Consider the following 20,758-nt stretch of genomic DNA (forward strand, 5'->3'; position numbering starts at 1 on the left):
TTCGAGCACTTTCTCCATGCATAGGAGCTTTTCTTGCACCATGCTACCATCGTCCTCAACCATAGACGTGCGCTGTTCCAACTGACATATTCCCTCGTCGTGATTCAAGACTTTATCCTTTAGGAGATCAAGCCTGTCACCCAAAAGAATCAATTTTATTGTCAATTGTGGTGAGAGATTGTTTTAAATCTTTAAACATAGCCCGTATATCAGGTTCCTGAGGGTCACTTTGGCTGCACCTCCGTACCACACAACAGCCTCCTGTCACATGTAAGACCAGCCACTCACCTGAAATCCAGGAGCGTCTGTGGGGACGATGCTTTACCCTCAACCCTCCTGGAACAACTCTCAGCGCTACTGATGGTACAGGAGCCCTGGCAGTTGTCTCAAAGGGGAAGGGGAATGGGACGAGAGAAAAACAAGAAGAGAAGACACTGCCACCGTCTGCCTCCTGGACCTGCCAGGATCTGACTTCTTAAATGCAGGAGCGGAGTTCGTCTTCACCTCTTTTAGTTCTGTGAAGAATATGTGTTCGTTTTTATTAAACACAGTTGTTTTTCTCTCTGGGACACCTATTATATGCAAACTTGGTTGTGGTGTTGAATGTCTTTACTATAAGGATATGATTTTTAAACATTAGGATATGCTAAACAGGCATGAACCGATTTTGTGACACAACAATTGTCTATTCGTTTCGTAACTGGCACATAAAGAAATCTAATATCAGTTTAGATCCCCCATATGCCAAGTGGATTATGTGCATAATCCAAATGTGCCCAAGATCAATGATTTTCTTATTTAAACAAGTTACAAGTTCAAATATGTCCAGGAACAATGATTTCCTTCTTGAAATGAAGTCACGAGTTCAAATGTGCCCAGGAACAAAGATATCCTTATTTACACAAGTTACATAAGACACAAGGTCAAAAGCGCTATACAGTTACACAAGTCACAAGGTCAAAATCCTGTGCTGATGCGATCCTCTGCTTTCAGCAGATGAATGGAGCGGAAGAGCAACGACGCACCGATCCTTGGAATTGAAAAGCTGTTCCGATAAGCTGCAGAGAAGCACGACGCGACGATCTCTGTTGCCTGGGGAACCAAAAGGTGTCTCAGGAGCATTCCATCATGAAGACAAGAAGCCAAGCGCCGCTTGTTAGCGATGTGGCTATTTATAGTGTTCTTGACAGGCGTTGTCTAGCGTGCAGGAAACGTGCTGAAACGCACCGCAAAGCAAGTGTTTTAATGCGTGCTTGGGCTTCCGAAGAAACACATGAGGGGGCATGTTTTTGCACATCATCAAAATAATGCAAACAAGCATTGGCAAAACCAATCAATGACGGATTAGACTGATTATTAGATACACATGATTAATTAAAACACATTGGATATTTATGATGTTAAGTAGTAACTATACGCATAGGAGGATATGGTTCACTTAATGCCCAAGGGGATGTTTACAAATGACAAATTGCTCATACCGGCAGAGAGGGGGGTGGCACACCCAATCTCAGTGTGGCCACTTGTCAGCTGGGGTACCCCCCATAGAGCAGATCCACCACCCTGTCATGGGGTTATAAGGTCTATGTCCGCAGGTACCCCCACCAGTTGTAACGCCTCCGACCGGCGGCTCCCCAGAAACATCAAAGGCTCACACTTTCAGCCCTCTCAGGCGTCACACAAACCTGTCACTGTTGCTGGAGCAGACCATGGCTCGATTTCAGGCGTCCAGGCTGTAACTGTCTGACAAAAGCTCTTGGAGTAACCTCGATAAGGCCCCAGAGGTCATGCCGCAGAAGCAGCTCAGACTATGCTCCCCAACACATCTGCCTCTGTACTCACAACATCTTTCCAGGTGACACCCACATGGCTCTATGCAATCAGATGCTGCATCCTCGTCAGACCACCAGTTCCTCAGCAGACTCAGGTTGAGCCCAGACTCTGATATCCCTCTGCCCCCCCCCCCCTGTCAAATCAACTTCCCTTCAATCAGTAGGATATACTGTAGGGCACAATCACCTTGGTGCCCATCGGTCTGGAGGCACCAGGTCCCACCTCGACTGCTGACCGCTGGCTTTCACCTCTGGCTGCCGCCTCATCTCTGCTCTGGAATCGCCTTTTCCTCCTCCGCTTCTCTGGCAGGGCACAGTGAGCTGCACTGGGGGCTCCTATCTCAGCATATCTCCACAGCCCACAAAGGCTGTTCCCACTGCGTACTCCTGGACGGTCTCGCCCACAACACCGCAGGCATCACTGCCATCTTCGCCTATCCCTGCTCCAGAGCTAGGCCACGCCTCTTCACTTGGCTAACGGCATTGCAATAAGGGCTCTGTCAGCGAAATGTGAGCCTTCTCCCCACTCCTCTGCAATAGGGGTGTCCCTCCACTGCCTGGTCACACAAGGTGAGTACGATGTCCCCTAATAACAGGGCTTAATTTGTGCCGGTTCTTTTCGGTGCTCAGCACCGGCACTTATTTCACCGGGCCGTGTCCATACAATTGTTCTCCTCCGGGTGATCGATGGCCCGGTAATTATTTAAATAAATGCCTGCTCTCCTTCTGTGGCTGCTGCCTGGTATGTCCTCATAGGAAGTCCACCCTGGCCCAGGCATACTGAAAATGTGTGGCATCATCACGTTAGTGATGACACTGCAGCAGATCGTGCCTGCCTTTCATGGAACATTGTTTCATTTCCGTTGAGGAATGGCTGAATGCGGGCTTTCGGCTGAGCTGGGGCGTGGCAGGCTGGAAGTATGCAGGACTGCCAATAAACATTGTACAATGTCCAGCAGAAGTGAATATATACGAGCGCCGGCAATCATACAGGTATAATTTTTATACATTTGATTTACTTGCTTCATAAAAGGAACAGGAGCCCGAAAGGGCATGCCATTATTTTATGTACGCCCTGGCAGGCGGGGAGCGCCGCGATGACGTGAAAAGAAAGGACAATTCGAAATAAAGCATCCTTTGTGCTCCAGAGAATCACTCTGCACCCAGACTCACCAGATGCGTTCCTGGAGTAGAGGATGGAGAAATTATCTTGGGAGATGTTTCACAGAGAACCCTATGATTTTGTGGTTCAGGAGACGTTGGTGAGTGCCTAGGGTGTGGGGGAAAAGTTGGTAGGGTAGCCTGGCTCTTTGAAACCCCTGCTTTTGCAATATTATTTCAAAAGCAGATAGTTATCCCTAAAAAAGTTACCCCGAAGTAAGTGATTTCTGGCCCGTTCGGCGTGCCGCTACATGCCCAGCCCCGGCGGAGCCAGCAGGACAGCTGAGTTGCGTTAATGAGGCCACACACTCTAAAAACACAGACTAACATCCAGGGCGGCAGAGAGCACCAGACATTTATTGGGGGGCAAGTGGTTGAGAGACACGCACACACATAGGGCAGCAGCTCAGTGAGCCAGAAAGCTGTGAAAGTACTTTGCAGCAAGCGCTAAAACATAAGACACATTTTATTATTAACACTCTCCAGAGGCGCACTGACACTGTTGACATTTAACTTATGTAAATTGCGAAATAAAGCATCCTTTGTGCTCCCGAGAACCGCTCTGCACTCCTAGGTGAAGACAAACTCAAAGTTGTTGACGTTAGCACATTTATTGCACGCACAAAATTCACTTTGACTCATAATCTCTCAAAGTTCTCTTGAAGTTTCCAGTCATGTGCTTAAAGTTCGTTTCAGCTCTTTAGGCAGTGCATGCCTCAGCCCATCATTTGCTCAAAGTTTGCGTCTGCACATCACTTGCGGGCTCGCTTTTTCTCGTTGTTTGGACAAGCTTGGCTTTAGTGCCTCATTGAAAAAAAGTTTGGTTTGGCTCATCACTTACTGTTAATCGGGTGCTTCGCCTACCGCCCTTGCTTGTCCTCCATTTTCTGCAGCTGCACGGTCGAGATCACAAGTCTGTTAACTTTACCAGCCCCTGGTTGGCAGAAGTCGATAGTGTTTCGTACATGGGGTTTGGGACCCCCAAATCTGAAGCCTTTGTGAGCTTGGCCTCGATGTTGGCTCTCCTAGAGTCGTCCTTCCAGGGACTGGTTGCTCTGGCCAAGAAGCAATAGACAGATTATGCCTTAAATCGGTGGCAGGGTCTGGTCTGCCAGAATGGGGGAGCACTGTGTTCACTCTGAAAGAACTAGGCCTTAGAACTAACAATGGCTTGTGCTCTCACAGTGCATGCGCAAATGGCACGCCCCCAAGCTAGCCACTCAGTGATAGGGTGTCCAAAATCGCTATTGTGTGTCTTGGACAGCACAGCTATGCAATCATGAGGCTGGCCAGGAACGATGCAGCCCTGTCACCTCGCAACTTTACATAATTAATTACTCTATTTTTAATAAAGCAGAGGTGTACTCTTTTCTTGCTGTTCCTCACTATCTGCTTTTCTTCCTACCCTTCACACCTTACTGCTTCCCTTCTTTCCATTCTTCTTTCACTGTCTGCCCTACATCCAGTTTCCTCTTAATCACCACCTCCCCTCATTAACTGCTTATCATTTTGCACCTTCTCATCTTTCCCTTGCACTCTCTTTTCATGCACCTCACTTCTGTCTGTCATCTTCTTCCCTTTCTCCTCTTTCCTTTTTTCTTTCTCATCATGGTCCACTCCAGTCTTCCACTCCCTATCTTTTCTTTCCTCACTTCTCTTCACATTCTTTGTCTACTGTATCTATCTTTGCCTTCAGACCTCTCCTTCCTCACTCTCCCTTTTGTATTTTTCCTTCTTGCACATTTCTTTATATCCACTCCAGGAATCAGTTTTTGTTCTCAGGATCAAAAATGTTAATCTTGGTATGCATCTCAGTCTTTCATCTTTCTGAGGTCGATAAAATTTGTGCCTATAAGCTGGATAACATTTTAAATTCTGTGTCAAGGCCCCCTTTGGTGAATATGTGCTTTACAAACATACATGGTATGGTAAGCACACAAATGTATTTTAATCTTTTGTTTTTCAATTTCTTTGCAATATTACACTGTCATTATTCTCTCTGTCCCTACTTGACCCAGGACCTTTCATACTTGTATCCTTTCCCCTGACCTCCTTTTTTTTCTTTGTCACATCTTTTTCTTTTCCCTTTTTCTCTTCCTCAGCACCTCCAGCCATGCCTCCTTTCCCCTCTTGCTTCCTTAAACCCTCATTCCATTCTTGCTTTCTTCCTTACACCCTCATTCATTCCCCATCCTTCCTCCCCTGGTGCATTTATTCCTCTTCCTACATTCTTTCCTTACTTTCTTTTTTCCTGCTCCTTCCTTCACCTCTTCTTTAATGTCCTCCTTTCTTATCATCAACCCTTCCTTATGCTGCTCTTGCTCCTTTCATTTCTTCTTTCTATTCATCCATCACACATCATTTACTTCCTTTCTCCCTCTATTCCTTAATTTCTTCCTTTCACATTCTTTTCTTATTTCCTTCTCCTTTCATCCGTTACTTATATATGTCCTCACTCCAGTACTCCCGTTCCTACCAGCATTTGTTGCTGCCTTCTTTAATGTATTCCTTCCTTCACCCTTTCCTATCTTTTAAACATCACAGTACAAGCACATTCTCTTTAGTTTGCAAAGCTGCCTCAAGTACTCCAATGACCTTTCCTATATCTGCATTTTGAAAATTACACACGTTCTCTAATTTGAGCTCACTTTTAATTTGTTCTCATAGGCTTCCCATTTGTTATATTATGTTATGATATATTGATTTGTACATCACACTAATCACCCGAGAGGGTATCCAGGCACTTGGGCAGGTGTGAGGTCCCAGAGGTGCTTATGTGAAGAGCCAGGTCTTCAGCTTCTTGCGGAACTCAAGATGTGAGGAGGTGGCTATGGTGTGTTGAGGCTTGTGGATGTGGGTGGAACCAAAAAAGGAAGTGGGTGCCGCCTCTTGGAGAAGTGGGCATACCCGAGAAAGTGGGTGTGGCCTCCCCCCAAAAATGTGAGCACCTGCACTTAATATTTTACAAATTAAGCACTGCCTAATAAATGCCAAATTATCGTTCCGGCCCGCAGACCCTCACCATTAGGTAGCCATCTTGATTCCGGGCTCTCTGGCGCCCCCCCACAGCGTCACATACTTGATGTGATAATGTTTGAAATTAAAAGGGGTCTGAGGTGTAAAGACCACTCAAAGCTGTGTTGGTGACAAAATCTATGATAATAAGTTTCTGTAGTTGCCCCAAAAATATTATTTCCTGCTGGGTTAATCTGGTACCGGGTGGGATGCTAAATATCTTCAGAGCTACTTTTTCAATGACGTACTTGACGTTCGATAGCTGTAAGGTTTCAGCTTGAGCCAGTCTGACATTTAGGGACACTTTCTCTCTCTTTAGAAACAAACTAGCAGACAACATGACCAGTTTATACTGTTTCGCATCCCTGCTGATGAGTCTTTGTTGCAGTTAAGTTTGCTCTTAAGATCGATACCGTTGATGAGCAGTTTATCTTGGAAGAAAAGTTCTGAATGTATATGCCTGAGGAGGCCAAACTGGCTACTGCGGGTGGCGAAAAGTGCTCTTTTTACAAAACCATGATAGTCACCGTCCAGCTCCTTGTATTCAAAATGTGCATAAGTATCCTATCCTTGTAGAAGAGCTCTGCTGAAAGCTGTGTGTCTACGGCGTTGCTGCTATATTTTAGAATACTCTGTAGACATACATGTTCTCACTTTGCATGATGAGTCAATTGCCAAGGGCAATGTTCACCCGATTAAACATGGTCGCGATGGGCTAAGTGATCATCGCCACTTTAGCGGCAGCAGGTATGTTTGCACGTCTGCATTTACGATTTTACGAAGATGCAGCAGAGTATTGTTGAGGCTAAGATACATATCCGTGGGCCCTGACACAAAAAACTCTATCCGCACCAACAGTGTCAAAGAGGCTAGAAGCGATACTTCCATGAAACTACTGTTTTCGATACTGGTCTGCATGGTCTTTAGAGAAAACAAATCTAACTCCGATTTAGCACATTCTCCTGAAGCTCAATGTACGAAGGCCATGTTTCAGGTTGTTGCGTTAAAAAAAATATTTACACTAGCTGGTGTGTCTTGTGTGTAACGGATCTTCTTTTGTGAGTGCATTTTGAAGATCGCCTCCTTTCTTTCATAGTGAGCCCCCGGGCCCATACATCTCAAAGACTTTCGCTTCATTTTAATACTTGTGCTTGGCCTGTACACAAGTCCCGCTCCTTCTTGGGGTTCTTTGTTCATGCGTTTGGCAACAGCAGAAGTCACAGATCCCAGTACATCCTGGGCAAAGTTGGAGGATGCCACTTTAATGTCTGGTTTTCAATTTCATAGCCTCTTCTTAAGAAAGAAATAGCTCTTCTAAACTAAATATGGAAAAAACCTCCATATCTTGCCCCGTACATAACAAGGGCTCTTTGAAAGAATTTGTTGCCCTTCACATCTGGCCTGGTATATGTAATAGACCAGTGCTTAATTTGTAAAATAAGTGCCGGGGCTGTCCTCGAGAGGCCACTGCAGCTTGCACCACACATTGCTCCTGCCAGCTGCCAATGACACTTCAAACACAACTACTAACCATCACACTCTTCCAAGTGTGACAGATCATAGTATTCCATGCCCCAAACGCTATAAGAATGGCTAGGGAGGCGAGTATTAGTCATTGAAAATGTAAATTCAACTAATAGAGCTGTTGTTGTGCTCAAACCTAAATTAGTCAGACACTGCCACCATGTGGCAGACTGTCATAAGCCCCGGTGCTGGCAATCAGGTGCCGAGAACCGGAAACCACAGGCTAAAATTAAGCACTGGTGCCACTCACTGACAGCCGACAGTTTTCTGCAGCGTAGATGGCGTTTACCCACTCAGCGTCTACCCTTGCCTCGAGCTCTGCCTACAGTGCACTGGCTTAAGCCGTATAAGGGCACGAGCCACGGAAGAGTCTAAGCTCTGGAGCTCTATGTAAGAACGTGCGGCTGACGAGCCAGGACCCTACCTTCTCCTCTCTCAGTTATGCAGTTCAGTACAGAAAAAACGCAGTATCGTAAAAAAGTAACATTCTAGCTGCCTGAAATGTACAATGTGCAGTTTAAATTAAATGGAGAGTGAAGTGAAAATAGAGTTCTCAGGTGTATGATTGATTATTAATTACAAATTTCAAATAACGTCAGTCAAATTAATGCACGCATACAATGCGATGCACAAAAGCCAGCGAAACGCGAAGTATTCTTTTTTTTATAATTTTAAGAAGGGCGAGGGGAGAGGCGGGACCTCTCGAGCTTGTGATGGCTCTGATTTGTTCATATAGTCAGCCTTCAGCCATGCTGGGAAAATCCTCCTCTACCCGTGGCCTATTTTTATTTTATCGGTACTGTCACTTGTCTGCGATTCACAAGGGATTGCATGTCTGTAAACAGCAGAGAAGCCTCAAGTGCTGGAGGAGTTTTACTGAGCCACAGTAAAAGGACCCAGGGTAAGGTGGTTGTGTGCCTCACAGAGCAAAACCATCACTGAGAGGAGCAGGGGAGGAAATCCCTATCACCTGCGCATTGCAGCACACAACCAGGGCTCCTTCCTTTCCATTCACTTGCCCTCCCCTTCCTGGACCTTGCAGCACTGGGTTATAGCTAATGGGTCCGGGTCCACGAAGAGGGCATAGTCCCCAGGGCCTCATAGAGCTTGCCGTTGGATGCAAGGCCAAATGTAGGGGTACCCTGGCTGGCCTGCTCCCATGGGCCTCAGAGCTAGCTAGACAATGGCTGTGAGGCCTAGGAGAGGATCCTTACCCTGGACATTGCTGAGTTGGCTGTGTGGGCATCAAGTTAAAGCACTAAGTGATTGCAAGACGTAGGTCAAGAGGTTTTTCCATCACCTGGGCCTCCCAGCGATAGGTCATGGCTGCGAGGCTGGACCGGGACCCTCCCCCTGGGCTTTGTAGCAGTAAAACATGGTTGCGAGGCCTAGGGCACTGGGGTTGGGGACCCCTACCATGGGTCTCGCAACAGTTGACTGGCTTGGCATTTTAGTTGCACAGTTTAGGTGACTGGGGAAAGCTCATGGGTGACAGAAAAGCGAGCTCGGCTTTCTAGGTATAGTATTGGATGGCCACCTTGCTGGCTTGCTCCTCACGCTATTGCATGTAGGAAGCAGTAGACAGTACCAATCTTAAACAGTAGCAATGTACAGGGAGGTTTAAAATATATTCAGAATGTAACATGCGTGCAGACATGGAGGCATGATTGCTGAGGGCAGGCCTTGAACTCGAAGTCGTCACTCGTGGTTCATTTCACAGTTCACTCATGCGAGTCCAAGGCGTGCCCTGAGCAATCATGCCTCCGGCACTGGGCACCTGACTGTGTGCAGCAAGAAAATACAATGACATAGCCTTGCCCGGGCCAGGAGAAGGCTGGAAGAAAGGCAGGGGCCGGTGCAGGGCCTTTAACTTAAACCCCGGGCCGGACTTCATCACTGTTCATTGTGGAATGTCACGATGTGGAACTGAGCGGGAGCCGGACCTAGCCTACCACGCCGGAGGCCATCACGCAGTGTGTCACACCACCCATCAAGCTCAAGACAAAAAAAAAACAGCGTTGGTAATGGCTGCTACAGTACTTACGGTTACTGGTGATGGACGGGCGGGGCCAGCACTGGTACTGCCTGCCTGCCTTTATGCGTTAGGTGGCCTAGGCAGGCTGCTGCCTGCACTTGACGTCGAACTACCTGAACCGGCAATGACTAGTGGCGGAGTGCGGGTGTGCCGGGCCGTGGCATTTGAAAAAGATCTACGCACGTCGCACAAGCTGCCTGCTGCAGAGCCCTACCCCCGCAGAACCAAATATAGCCCCCTACCCAATCAGTGTCCCGGACTTCCACCCACCAGCAGCAACACTGAACTAAGGGACGCCTAAAGCAAATTTGAATCGATATGCGCATGGTCACGTCTGAATCATGTGATGTGGACTGATCTGATCAGACATATTGGAATAACTAAATTATGAGTCAGACTCGGACGGTCTGCACCAGACAGTAATGATCATATGTGAGTCAGTGAGGTAATTAAATTTTTTTTTTTTTGATAAGCAAATTTTTATTTTTCCAACGAAACATACAAAAGTACATGGACAACCATCCAAGCGAACTGGCATCAAAAGATATTTTGTACATTCATTGACCTTGATCAGCACAACCTCCCACCCCCTCCCCAACCACCTCACTCCCTCCACCCGTGTTGACACCCCTAAATCATACACTCTAGCCACTTCCCCCCCACTTTGCGAAACTTCTTAGGGCAGGAGGTAATTTAATTTTAATATACTACCTAGTCTATGCCACATTCACATTGCCATATGAGTGGTGACGTGCAGAGTTGCAGACGCATGGTGCTATGTAGACCCGGCCCTGATAAATAGGTGCCGGTGCTAAGCCCCGGAAAGCACCGGCACAAATTAAGCACTGTAATAGACCCTGTACAGAGCAGGGTCACCGTATGTTTTCCTGATCACCATGATGACTTCTTAATATTCTGTGACACGTTGCAGCCTTAAATGAAGCTTAACAATAACTTTTCCATATTTAAAGGACACTAGCTCAGTCTGATCCTCAAAGATCATGACCAAAATAGCATAAAAATTGTTTTTAGAAATTTGCTATGTAGTCAGGTTTGATTTATTGAATATTAATCACATTGTTATTTTCTCCCTTAACCTGAACCCATCTTAACAATGGTGAATAACTATTACCGATCCTCTGCATCTCTACATGTCACTATATACATGTGTACAGAACCATCCATTAATATCAGGGCACGTTGGGTCCAACTCTACCTGGCTTTTTATATGTTGTACTGTGCCTAAAACTCTTCTCAATTTACCCCTACAGCTAAACTCTGTATCGTGATTTGGAGCTTTAAGACACACCTTCCTTCTAACGTTATCTAAAACTAGCTGAATATTCAAATACATTTCGATGCTGGCTATGGATTTGTTGATGGCCTCAACAACAGGCGCAACACTGGGGTAATAGCTGTGAGGAAAGCCAGCGTGGATACTCAAGGGGTCCTGATCACACTTTATAGTAAATTTGGCCTCGAGCATTGTAAATTTATTCCACGTTATTGGGTAAAGGATTTCGGTTAGTGCTACCTCCTAGTCCCCCTTTTAGGCCCACAGGTTTTGCAAGTTTCATGGTATAATTAGAAATATGATTTTCCAGGAACATGTCCTTCAAAGTGTTGGATGGCAAGGTAATATAAAATGACGCTGTCTCCATATTGTCGCCTTCAGAGAGCCCCCGTGCTCACACACCCTGCAGGGAGCTGGCCAGCACCTAACTGTTACATTTCGCTGGCCAGCACCTAACTGTTACATTTCTCAGGCCACCCCCTTCACGTGACAGAGGCCTGTCTGTTAGCCCTGCTCCCTTTCCGTTTCAGAATCTTTTCAACCCTGTCTACCCTGTGCGGAACGTCCAATAGTTTTTTTAAACTCTTCTGTGTATAAGGCACCCAACACCATTTTGCTGTCATAGTCCTTTAACTTGTGAATATATATACCATCGTTACTCGTGGCGTTGCTGTCGCTGCTGGAGCCCTTCATAGGGGATATCAGTTGCATCAAATCCTAGATGCTGAATGTTTTCTTAGGGGCTCCTTATATGTATTCTAACCATCAAAAAATGGGGCATACTCCACTACAGCACATCATTAGTACTGGATCTCCAGGGGCTCTAGTTCGTTGAGGGCTGTCGCATAGCTCTAACCACATGGTAGAACCACTAGCACGTGACTAGCACATGACCAGGGTGATGCCACAACACACATGACCTAACACAGTCACATGACCCCCCCACCCCACTCCCAGAAGTGACGTTCCTCTGTGAGTGTCTCTGTACTGGTGAATACATCGCTTGGCGCTTGAAGGGGGAGGGTTTGACCGCAAGCACGAATAGCTGATGCATTTGTTTTCTCAATATGCCATGCAATTCCGTCTGACAAATGGATTATTTGCAATGCATGGTGAAGTGTCGAGAACTTTTCAACAAAAATTATTTAAATTTTTGTTAACAATATTTAATCTTTCATGTATTAAATATGAACCAAATTATCAACAAATATCAGAGCGGTTGCAAATCCATTGGGGAGAGATGGGAGTGCATCCCTTTGTGGAAGTAGAATTGTCCCTCTATTCAAACTTCAGGGAGACGTCCTGACCTGTTGCTAGAAAGGGATGAGCAAGTGGAGAGGAAGCGGGAATTAATGCGTGACGTCAGTCACTAGAGCAGGGCACCATGGACCACAGACTTCTATAGACCCTGACCTGCCATAACCCTTCTCATTCCAGTTCTGGTAACCTCTTGCCCCAAAAGAACTCTGCCAGCGTACCTAAATCATGGCTTTTAATTTAGCATGATCTGCTAGTCCAAGGCAGATACCCTCATACCCAAACAAGCCCGTCAATGCACAACGTCATTGCCAGACACATTTCACTTACAGATGAAGTATGGAGCGAACTGCATAGCTTAGTTTGCAAATCCAAATCAAACATTACAGAATTGTTTTGTTGACTTACGTCAAATTGAGAAATGTTGCATGCATACACTACTAAACTACATTGCATCAGAACAGACACGTGAGTTGAGAACAAGAAAGCTCAAGACCAAACGGGGCTTAGTGTTCTACTCTCCATTAACCTCCTAGGCCAAGACCTCTAACGGCTCCCTAACAGCCACTTCCAGGCCCATCTTTTGACGTCCGCCTGTGCCATGGCCGATGTCCTAAGTGCCAGACGGAGGTTGTTGTGTCAACAAGCCTACCTTTATTAGGGCCTCGTTCTTGGTGGGCATTGACGGTTCAGCCAGCGCCAGCTGCAGCAGGGTGCCCTAAAAGTGATATATTGGCATGTTCAGAAAATATAACAGAATACAGGTATACGTCAGGCAGCCGTGGTTCACTCGTCCCTCACAGAGCATGTACTGCAAGGGATGACCCCAAAGAGCTTCAGTAACACCCACGGAAAAGGTGCAGCAAGGCAGCACCCATGGACGCTTCCTCTGCACCCACAAGAGGGGCAGCACTGTCAGCGCTAGGGGAATGGTATCTCACATGTGCACAAAAGAATCTATCCTCACACACACAGAGCAAATACAGCATTGAAACAACCCGAAAAGCGTCCCTTGCATGCAGAGGAGATCCTACACAGGCAGCAGCGTCACAATCTTCCCTCATATGCGCGTTACAGATATAAGACAAGCAGTGCACACCCTGCACAGCACAGAGCCAGTGCAGGCAGCTGCACTAAAAGCTACAAAAGCAGTCTCAGAACAGGTAGAGCACAGATAGCAGCCCTGAGCTTCGCTCACACAACAGCTCCAACACATGCAACCATAGTGACTTCATACAGCGCAGGTATCATCAGTGAAAGCTTCCAGTGCACACATGTTCAGGCCAGCACAGACAATAGCAGTGTAAGCTGTCCTCGTAGAGCAAGCAAATCACAAATAAAGCAGCACAGAATAACCTTAGCCATAGAAGAGGCACTACACCTGTGGCAGCGATGGAGGCCCCGTTTCACTGTAGTAAATACAAAGAACGCTGTCACCAAAGAATAGTAGCCTCATAGAAAGTCAGAAGCGAATGTAAGCAGAGAGAAGATGTTACTTTAGGAGGAGAGAGAAATAGAGCAAAGTGCAAAGCAGCATAGCAAGCTTTCCTTTCACACAGTGACACTCAGTGTCAGTCTATGCTTCCCACACACACACACACGAGTACAGCCACTGGCAACAGTCGCACACAGAACGTGTACAGGACTGACAGAAGCAAAGAAGCAGTACAAGCTTCCCTCTCACAAGATAACACACAGGGTCAATCTAAGCATCCCACACACAAACCGGTACGGCCCTGGCAGAAGCTGCACACACAACGTGTACAGGACAGATGGCAGCAGCAGGGCAAACTTCTCTCTCACACAGTAACACACAGTGTCAGTCTAAGCTTCTCCCGCACAAACAGGTACAGTCCTGGAAGTAGCTGCACACAGAACATGTATAGGACAGACAGCAGCAGTGTAAGCTTCCCTCTCACACACTGACACACAGTGTCAGTCTAAGCATCCCACACAAAAACAAGGACAGCACTGCAGTAGCCGCACATAAAACCTGTACAGGACAGGTGGCAGCAGTGCAGATTTCTTCTCACACAGGAACACACAGTGTCAGTCTCAGCTTCTCACGCACAAACAGGTACAGTCCTGGAAGTAGCTGCACATAGCACATGTACAGGACAGACAGCTGCAATTCAACCTTCCCTCTCACACAGTGACACACAGTGTTGGTATAAGCTTCCCACACACAAACAGGTACAGACCTGGCAATAGCCGCACAAGGAGCATGTACAGGCCAGAGAGCAGCAGTGCAAGTTTCTCTCTCACACTGACACGTAGTGTCAGTCTACGATTACCACACACACAGGTACAGCCCTGGCAGTAGCTGCACACAGAAAATGGAAAGTACAGACAATAGCAGTGCCAGCTTCTCCTTCACACAGTGACAGGCAGTGTCAGTCTAAGCATCCCACAGCAAACAAATGATGGACGGAATGCTGACAATGCAAACATTCTCCCCCAGTCAAAAGATCTGGGTTAAATCCATCCTTCTTTTGCCCACTACTTCACCCCAGTTTGGACCCAGCCATATGCAAATCAAATCAGTCTTGACCCTGTGCCTCATGGGAACAGTCCAGACCGAACTGCCAGGCCAGGTCCTCCCTGGACCGGAAACAAGCATCCTGGGACTGGTTTCAGGGTATATCACCCTTCTTCAGCCAGGCTAGCTTGAATCCAGTGGCACAGTGAGCAAGGGACCCACGTCTGGGCATACCCATCCCACTTAGGGCGAAATGTGTTACAGCAAACAAATGATGGACGGAATGCTGACAATGCAAACATCTTCCCCAGTCAAAAGATCTGGGTTAAATCCATCCTTCTTTTGCCCACTATGCCACCCCAGTTTGGACCCAGCCATATGCAAATCAGTCTTGACCCTGTGCCCCATGGGAACAGTCCAGACCGAACTGCCAGGCCAGGTCCTCCCTGGACCGGAAACAAGCATCCTGGGACCGGTTTCAGGGTATATCACCCTTCTTCAGCCAGGCTAACTTGAATCCAGTGGCACAGTGAGCAAGGGACCCACGTCTGGGCATACCCATCCCACTTAGGGCAATAAGTGTTAGCGCAAACAAATGATGGACGGAATGCTGACAATGCAAACATTCTCCCCCCAGTCAAAAGATCTAGGTTAAATCCATCCTTCTTTTGCCCACTACGCCACCCCAGTTTGGACCCAGCCATATGCAAATCAGTCTTGACCCTGTGCCCCATGGGAACAGTCCAGACCGAACTGCCAGGCCAGGTCCTCCCTGGACCGGAAACAAGCATCCTGGGACCGGTTTCAGGGTATATCACCCTTCTTCAGCCAGGCTAACTTGAATCCAGTGGCACAGTGAGCAAGGGACCCACGTCTGGGCATACCCATCCCACTTAGGGCAATAAGTGTTAGCGCAAACAAATGATGGACGGAATGCTGACAATGCAAACATTCTCCCCCCAGTCAAAAGATCTAGGTTAAATCCATCCTTCTTTTGCCCACTACGCCACCCCAGTTTGGACCCAGCCATATGCAAATCAGTCTTGACCCTGTGCCCCATGGGAACAGTCCAGACCGAACTGCCAGGCCAGGTCCTCCCTGGACCGGAAACAAGCATCCTGGGACTGGTTTCAGGGTATCTCACCCTTCTTCAGCCAGGCTAGCTTCAATCCAGCGGCACAGTGAGCAAGGGACCCACGTCTGGGCATACCCATTCCACTTAGGGCAAAAAGTGTTACTCCAAACAAATGATGAATGGAATGCTGACAATGCAAACATTCTCCCCCAGTCAAGCTAAGCATCCCACACACAACAGGTACAGCCTTGGCAGTAGCCACAAACAGAATGTGTACAGAACAGACAGCAGAAATGCAACTTTCCCTCTCACACAGTGAAACTCAGTATCAGTCTAAGCTACCCACCCAAGCAGGTACATTCCTGGCAGTAGCCACAAACAAAAATGTACAGGACAGACAGAAGCAGCAGTGGTGCAAGCTTCCAACTCACACAATGACACCCATTGTCAGTCTAAGCTTCCACACACAAGCAGGTACAGCCCTGGCAGTAGCCGCACATAGAACGTGTAAAGAATAGACAGCAGCAGCGCAAGCTTCCCTCTCAAACACTGACACACTGTCAGTCTACGTTTCCACACAAAAACTGGCAGTAGCTGCACCGAGAGCATGTACAGGACAGACAGCAGCAGCAAAAGCTTCCCTCTCACACAGTGAAATGCAGTATCAGTCTAAGCTTCCAACGCACAAACAGGTACAGGCAGAAGCCGCACACAGTACATGTACAGGACAGACAGCAGCAGTGCAAGCTTCATTCACATTCAGAAGAGATGCATCATGGCCATGGCAGTGCAAATGTCCCCCCCACACACAGCACATATGCAGCAAGATATAAAATAATTTGAATACAAACTTACCCCGAAACACTGCAGGAGCTCCCTTTGACTGTCCGACTCACCGGCCTTCTGGAGGTAGCTGAGCACTGACTGTAGCATGACTGTCTGCACTGCCCCTGAACTGGTCAGCGAGATGATCTGACTGTCCTCCAGGACCAGAAGCAGAAGCACCAAGGCGTCCAAGGCCCCATCATAGGCCTGGCTCAGGTCGGCCAGGGAGGAGCCCTGTAGGGGCAGTCCAGCATTCTCCAGGCCGCATTGCATGATTGGCAGAAGGCTGCCCACTGACAACCCACCACCCTGACAGGCTGAAGGCAAGTCCACGCTGCAGCTCCAGTTGAACTCTGTCTTCACCATCTCAAGGAGGCAAAAGGGGGCTTTAGAGTCACCTGGACTGACAAATGTGCTTGCATTTGCACACAAAGGCATGAGCCAGAGGTTATCGGGCTGATTGATCAAGTAGGACAGCAAATCCTTGTTCTGGCAAATATGTCTCACAAAGTTGATCTGGTCGTGATCCCAGCAGAGAGCCAAGATAGTAGGGTCAGTGTTATCGTCCATCCAGGTGTCGTACAAGCACATTTCACTGGGTAAAAAACCGAAAGGATTACCGGGAGTGGTGTCGTTGATGCAGAGAGCAAATATGGAAGAGCCACCATGTTCACCCAACAAATTCAACTCATTGCCACAGATGATATCTACAAAGTTGAGCTGGTCATAGGTGCTGCATAGTGTCAAAATGGAGATATCCACCAAGGAAGGAGCTGGCCACTCTGCATACTGACACAGGGAAAGGACGGCATCCTGGAAGCTGTTGGAAAAGGAAGAATTCTTGTAATGGCAGGCGGGCTTCAGCCAGGCATTGACGGTGTCTTGTATCAACCTCTCCACCAAGCGTGTATTGTTACAAACCCAGTACGTGAAGTTGCTCTGATCATAGACCCAGCAAAGCTCAAGCAAGGAAGAATTGACAACCTGCAGCTTCCACGCCTGATAGGTACAGTGCTGCTGGGTGCTGAACTTCTTGAAAACAATGGAAATGGATGCTACACAGAGCTCCGGGATCCAGGTGTTGTTGGGATTCTCTTTCAGCTGCCTCACAGCAGTGACATTGGTGCATATCGCATTGGTGAAATTTTTTTTATCATTGTCTGCACAAAACCGGACTAAACTGTAGTTGACCGTGGATGGGTTCCATCTCTCATAGGTGCATTGATTTTTACGGATGTCAAACACATTTTTATCCACGGCCACAACTATGGAGTTGCAATCTACCTCTAGCCAGAAGTTGTCAGGATTCTCCTTAATTTTTTTCAAAATCTGGCTATTGTTACAGAGGTACTTAAGGAAGTTAAGCTCATCAAACATCCAGCAGTAGGAGACAGTAAATGTGTCAATAGAGTCCAAAGTCCAAGTAGAATAAATGCAGGACCGCCAGACAATAAACAGATTGAGGATGTCTGGATTAGAGACATTTATGCAGAAGTCCAGAAGCCAATCATTCCTCAGGTCTTTGGTGAGGGCCTGAAGAAGAAGGGCATCATTGCAAACAGAGTCTCCAAAATCCCACTTGTCATTGTCACGGCAGACTAACAGAAGGGTGGGGACTATAGAGATTGTGCCAGAGGAGCCTATTGCCTTCGTGGACCAATCAGCATAGTTGCACAATTCTGCTAGGTAGGAATTGGGAAGATTCCCACTTGATTTCAGGCAATAATCATAGATCCAGCTGTTGCTCGTTTTGATACCCAATATGTTGACAGTGGTGAGATTAGCGCATACCATCTTGGTGAAGTTGGCTTTATCATACTGTGCACAAAAGGAAACTGTGGCATAATCAACTGAAGCTGGATTCCACAGGGAATAGGTACACAACTTCTGAGGTGTGGGCAGAGAGCGGGCCGCGTCATGTGGACTTAGAAAGGAGCAGTTTGGCTGGATCCAGAGGTAGTTTGGGCCCATGCTTATTTGATTATTGAGTTGTTGATTCATGCATAAAGCATTGACAAAATTGACATTGTCATACATCCAGCAAAACGACACCAAGAGCAGGCTGGGGTGTTCTGCGGTCCAGTTGGAGTAGAAGCAGACCTTTGTGGCCAGGAGCGTGAGTAGGTCTGGACTGGAATAATTTGAGCAGAAGTCCAGCAGCCAGTCATTTCTGGGGTCACTGACAAGCCCCTGCAGCACACTGGCATTTCTGCACACAGCGTTTGTGAAGTTCTCCTTATCACTTCTGCTGCACGCCATGATGCTGGCTGGGTCTATGGAGGGCGCGAGGATGGAGTCAGCTGACCATGGAGCCCACTCAGAGTACCTGCATTGCTCCTTTGTGTTTGACAAGCTACCAATAACCAGGCTGAAGTTGACACAGTGCTGGCTCAGCCAGCTGTTGTATGGGTTAGTTAGCAGCAGCTGCAAGTTGAGTGGGTTGTTACATATTATGTACTGGAAACTGGCATCATCATACGCAGCACAAAAGCCGACCTTGGTGAAATCAGTGGTTGCTAGGTCCCACCGGCTGTAGTTGCATAGAGTGGAAATAGGCAGGGAGCCTGCTCCGTCCATTCCATTGGCTGTGGTACAGTTAGGCTCAAGCAGCTGCTTCTCAGAATTTACCCAGGGTTGCTCCTGGAGATGGGCATTCACACAGAGATAGTCAGAGAACCCAGCTTCATCAAACATCCAGCAGTAGGTGACAAGGGAAGAATTTGGAGCAAGGCTGAGCCAGGAGGAATAATTACACACCTCTTCCAGGATAAACACAAAGTTGAAGCAGAACTTTTTTAACCAGCTGTTCCTGGGGTCCCAGGCCAGGACTTGCAGCAGGTTAGGATTATTGCATACAGAATTCACGAAGCCAGATTGGTCAAAGGTACTGCAGTCTCTCACAGAGGAAGGATCTGCTGCGACAGCCAAAGAGGACCCATTAATGATGTTGCCCTGCAAACTCTGCTGCCAGCTTGAATAGACACACATGCTTGATGGGAATGCTGTACTAAGCACATTAGTACTGATGTTGACGCAAAGCTCGGCTACCCAGGAATTACTTGGACTAGCCAACAGCTGGTCTAGTGTGACTTGATTTTCACAGATGGTTGCAGCAAACTGTCCCCCATCATTCTTTGCACAGAAGGACACCTGGGATGTTTCAATAGTGGTCAAGTCCCACTGAGTATAGGCACACATGGCTGCAACTGGCAGGGAGCTGGCATCACTTGGTGAACAGATGGGCTCAAGCCACTGATTATCAGGGTCCCGCTTTAATTCTTGCAGAACATCAGGGTTCATGCAGAGGTAGCTTGAGAAGTTCACCTCGTCATAGAGCCAACAGTAGGCTACTGTAGAGGTGTCCGGATTTGTCCAGGTGAGGTAGTTGCAATCCTGGAGGGTGGAACGAAAGCCATTCATGGTGTAGTATGCACAATACCCGGGCAGCCAATCATTATCTGAGATCCCAGACAGCTTCTTGAAAATTACACTGTCCATACACACTGCACGGATGAAGTTCTCTTTGTCATTCTCGCTACAAGTGGCAACAATAGCTGGATCCACAGAGCTGGATTCCTGCCAGATCGCATAGGCGCAAACCACAGAAGAGGACTTAGACATGCTCCTCATGTCAAAACCTCCTTTGGTTGTCTGGTTGCACGGGTCTATAACCGACTGAGGCAGAGTCAGGAAATCAGCATAGGCAAGGCTCACACGATAGCAGAACTTTCCCAGCAGAATGGTTCCTTGAGAGTCTGGAATGTTTCTGATGACGGTGCACAAGGCCTCCAGGCGTGAGGCGTTGGGATGCAGCTGCTGGACCTGGCTGCAGACTCTGTCCTTCAGCAGGGCAAAAGCTTTTTCCTGGCAAGCCTCGAGGAAGGTAAAGGGTTCTAGGTAGGACGTGTAGGACATTGTTCTGGAGCAAGACCACGCCCCCTGGCATTCACTTGAGTTCGCAGAAGCCGCTGCTTGATAAGTAGCCAATGGCAAATCCTTGAACTTCCACTTCAAGTTGTGTTTCATGCCCCTGAGAGAGACAAAAAGAGGCTATGTTAAGCAATACCAGGCAGACAGACAGAATGACTGGCCTAGAGGAGAAACAGTAGACTTCCACCATAGTAGCAGATAGGTGTAAAGCCTCTCAGAGACAGCCACTTTTGACATCACAGATTTACCACTGCAAGGCTGGCTTTTTCAGAGCAACCAGCCTCTTGCAAACAACTCACAATTTCCCAATAGGGCAATCTGCAACTGCAGA

The 20,758-nt window shown here is 47.5% G+C and overlaps 1 protein-coding gene across 1 annotated transcript in view; it reads right to left on the reverse strand.

Annotated features, from left to right (window-relative positions):
• Nucleotides 1-20,523, reverse strand: part of LOC146860745 (uncharacterized) — a 317,920-nt gene extending 297,397 nt beyond the window's left edge. Inside the window, exons 1-2 of the mRNA XM_085646168.1 lie at nt 16,528-20,523; nt 12,771-12,836 (exon numbers count right to left, since the gene is read on the reverse strand). Coding sequence (XP_085502294.1) covers nt 12,771-12,836; nt 16,528-20,523 — 4,062 coding nt within the window. The remainder of the gene's footprint in view (nt 1-12,770; nt 12,837-16,527) is intronic.
• Between the last annotated feature and the right edge of the window lie 235 nt (nt 20,524-20,758).

This window comes from Triturus cristatus, chromosome 3_1 (assembly GCF_964204655.1).
Source record: "Triturus cristatus chromosome 3_1, aTriCri1.1, whole genome shotgun sequence".
NCBI lineage: Eukaryota > Metazoa > Chordata > Amphibia > Caudata > Salamandridae > Triturus > Triturus cristatus.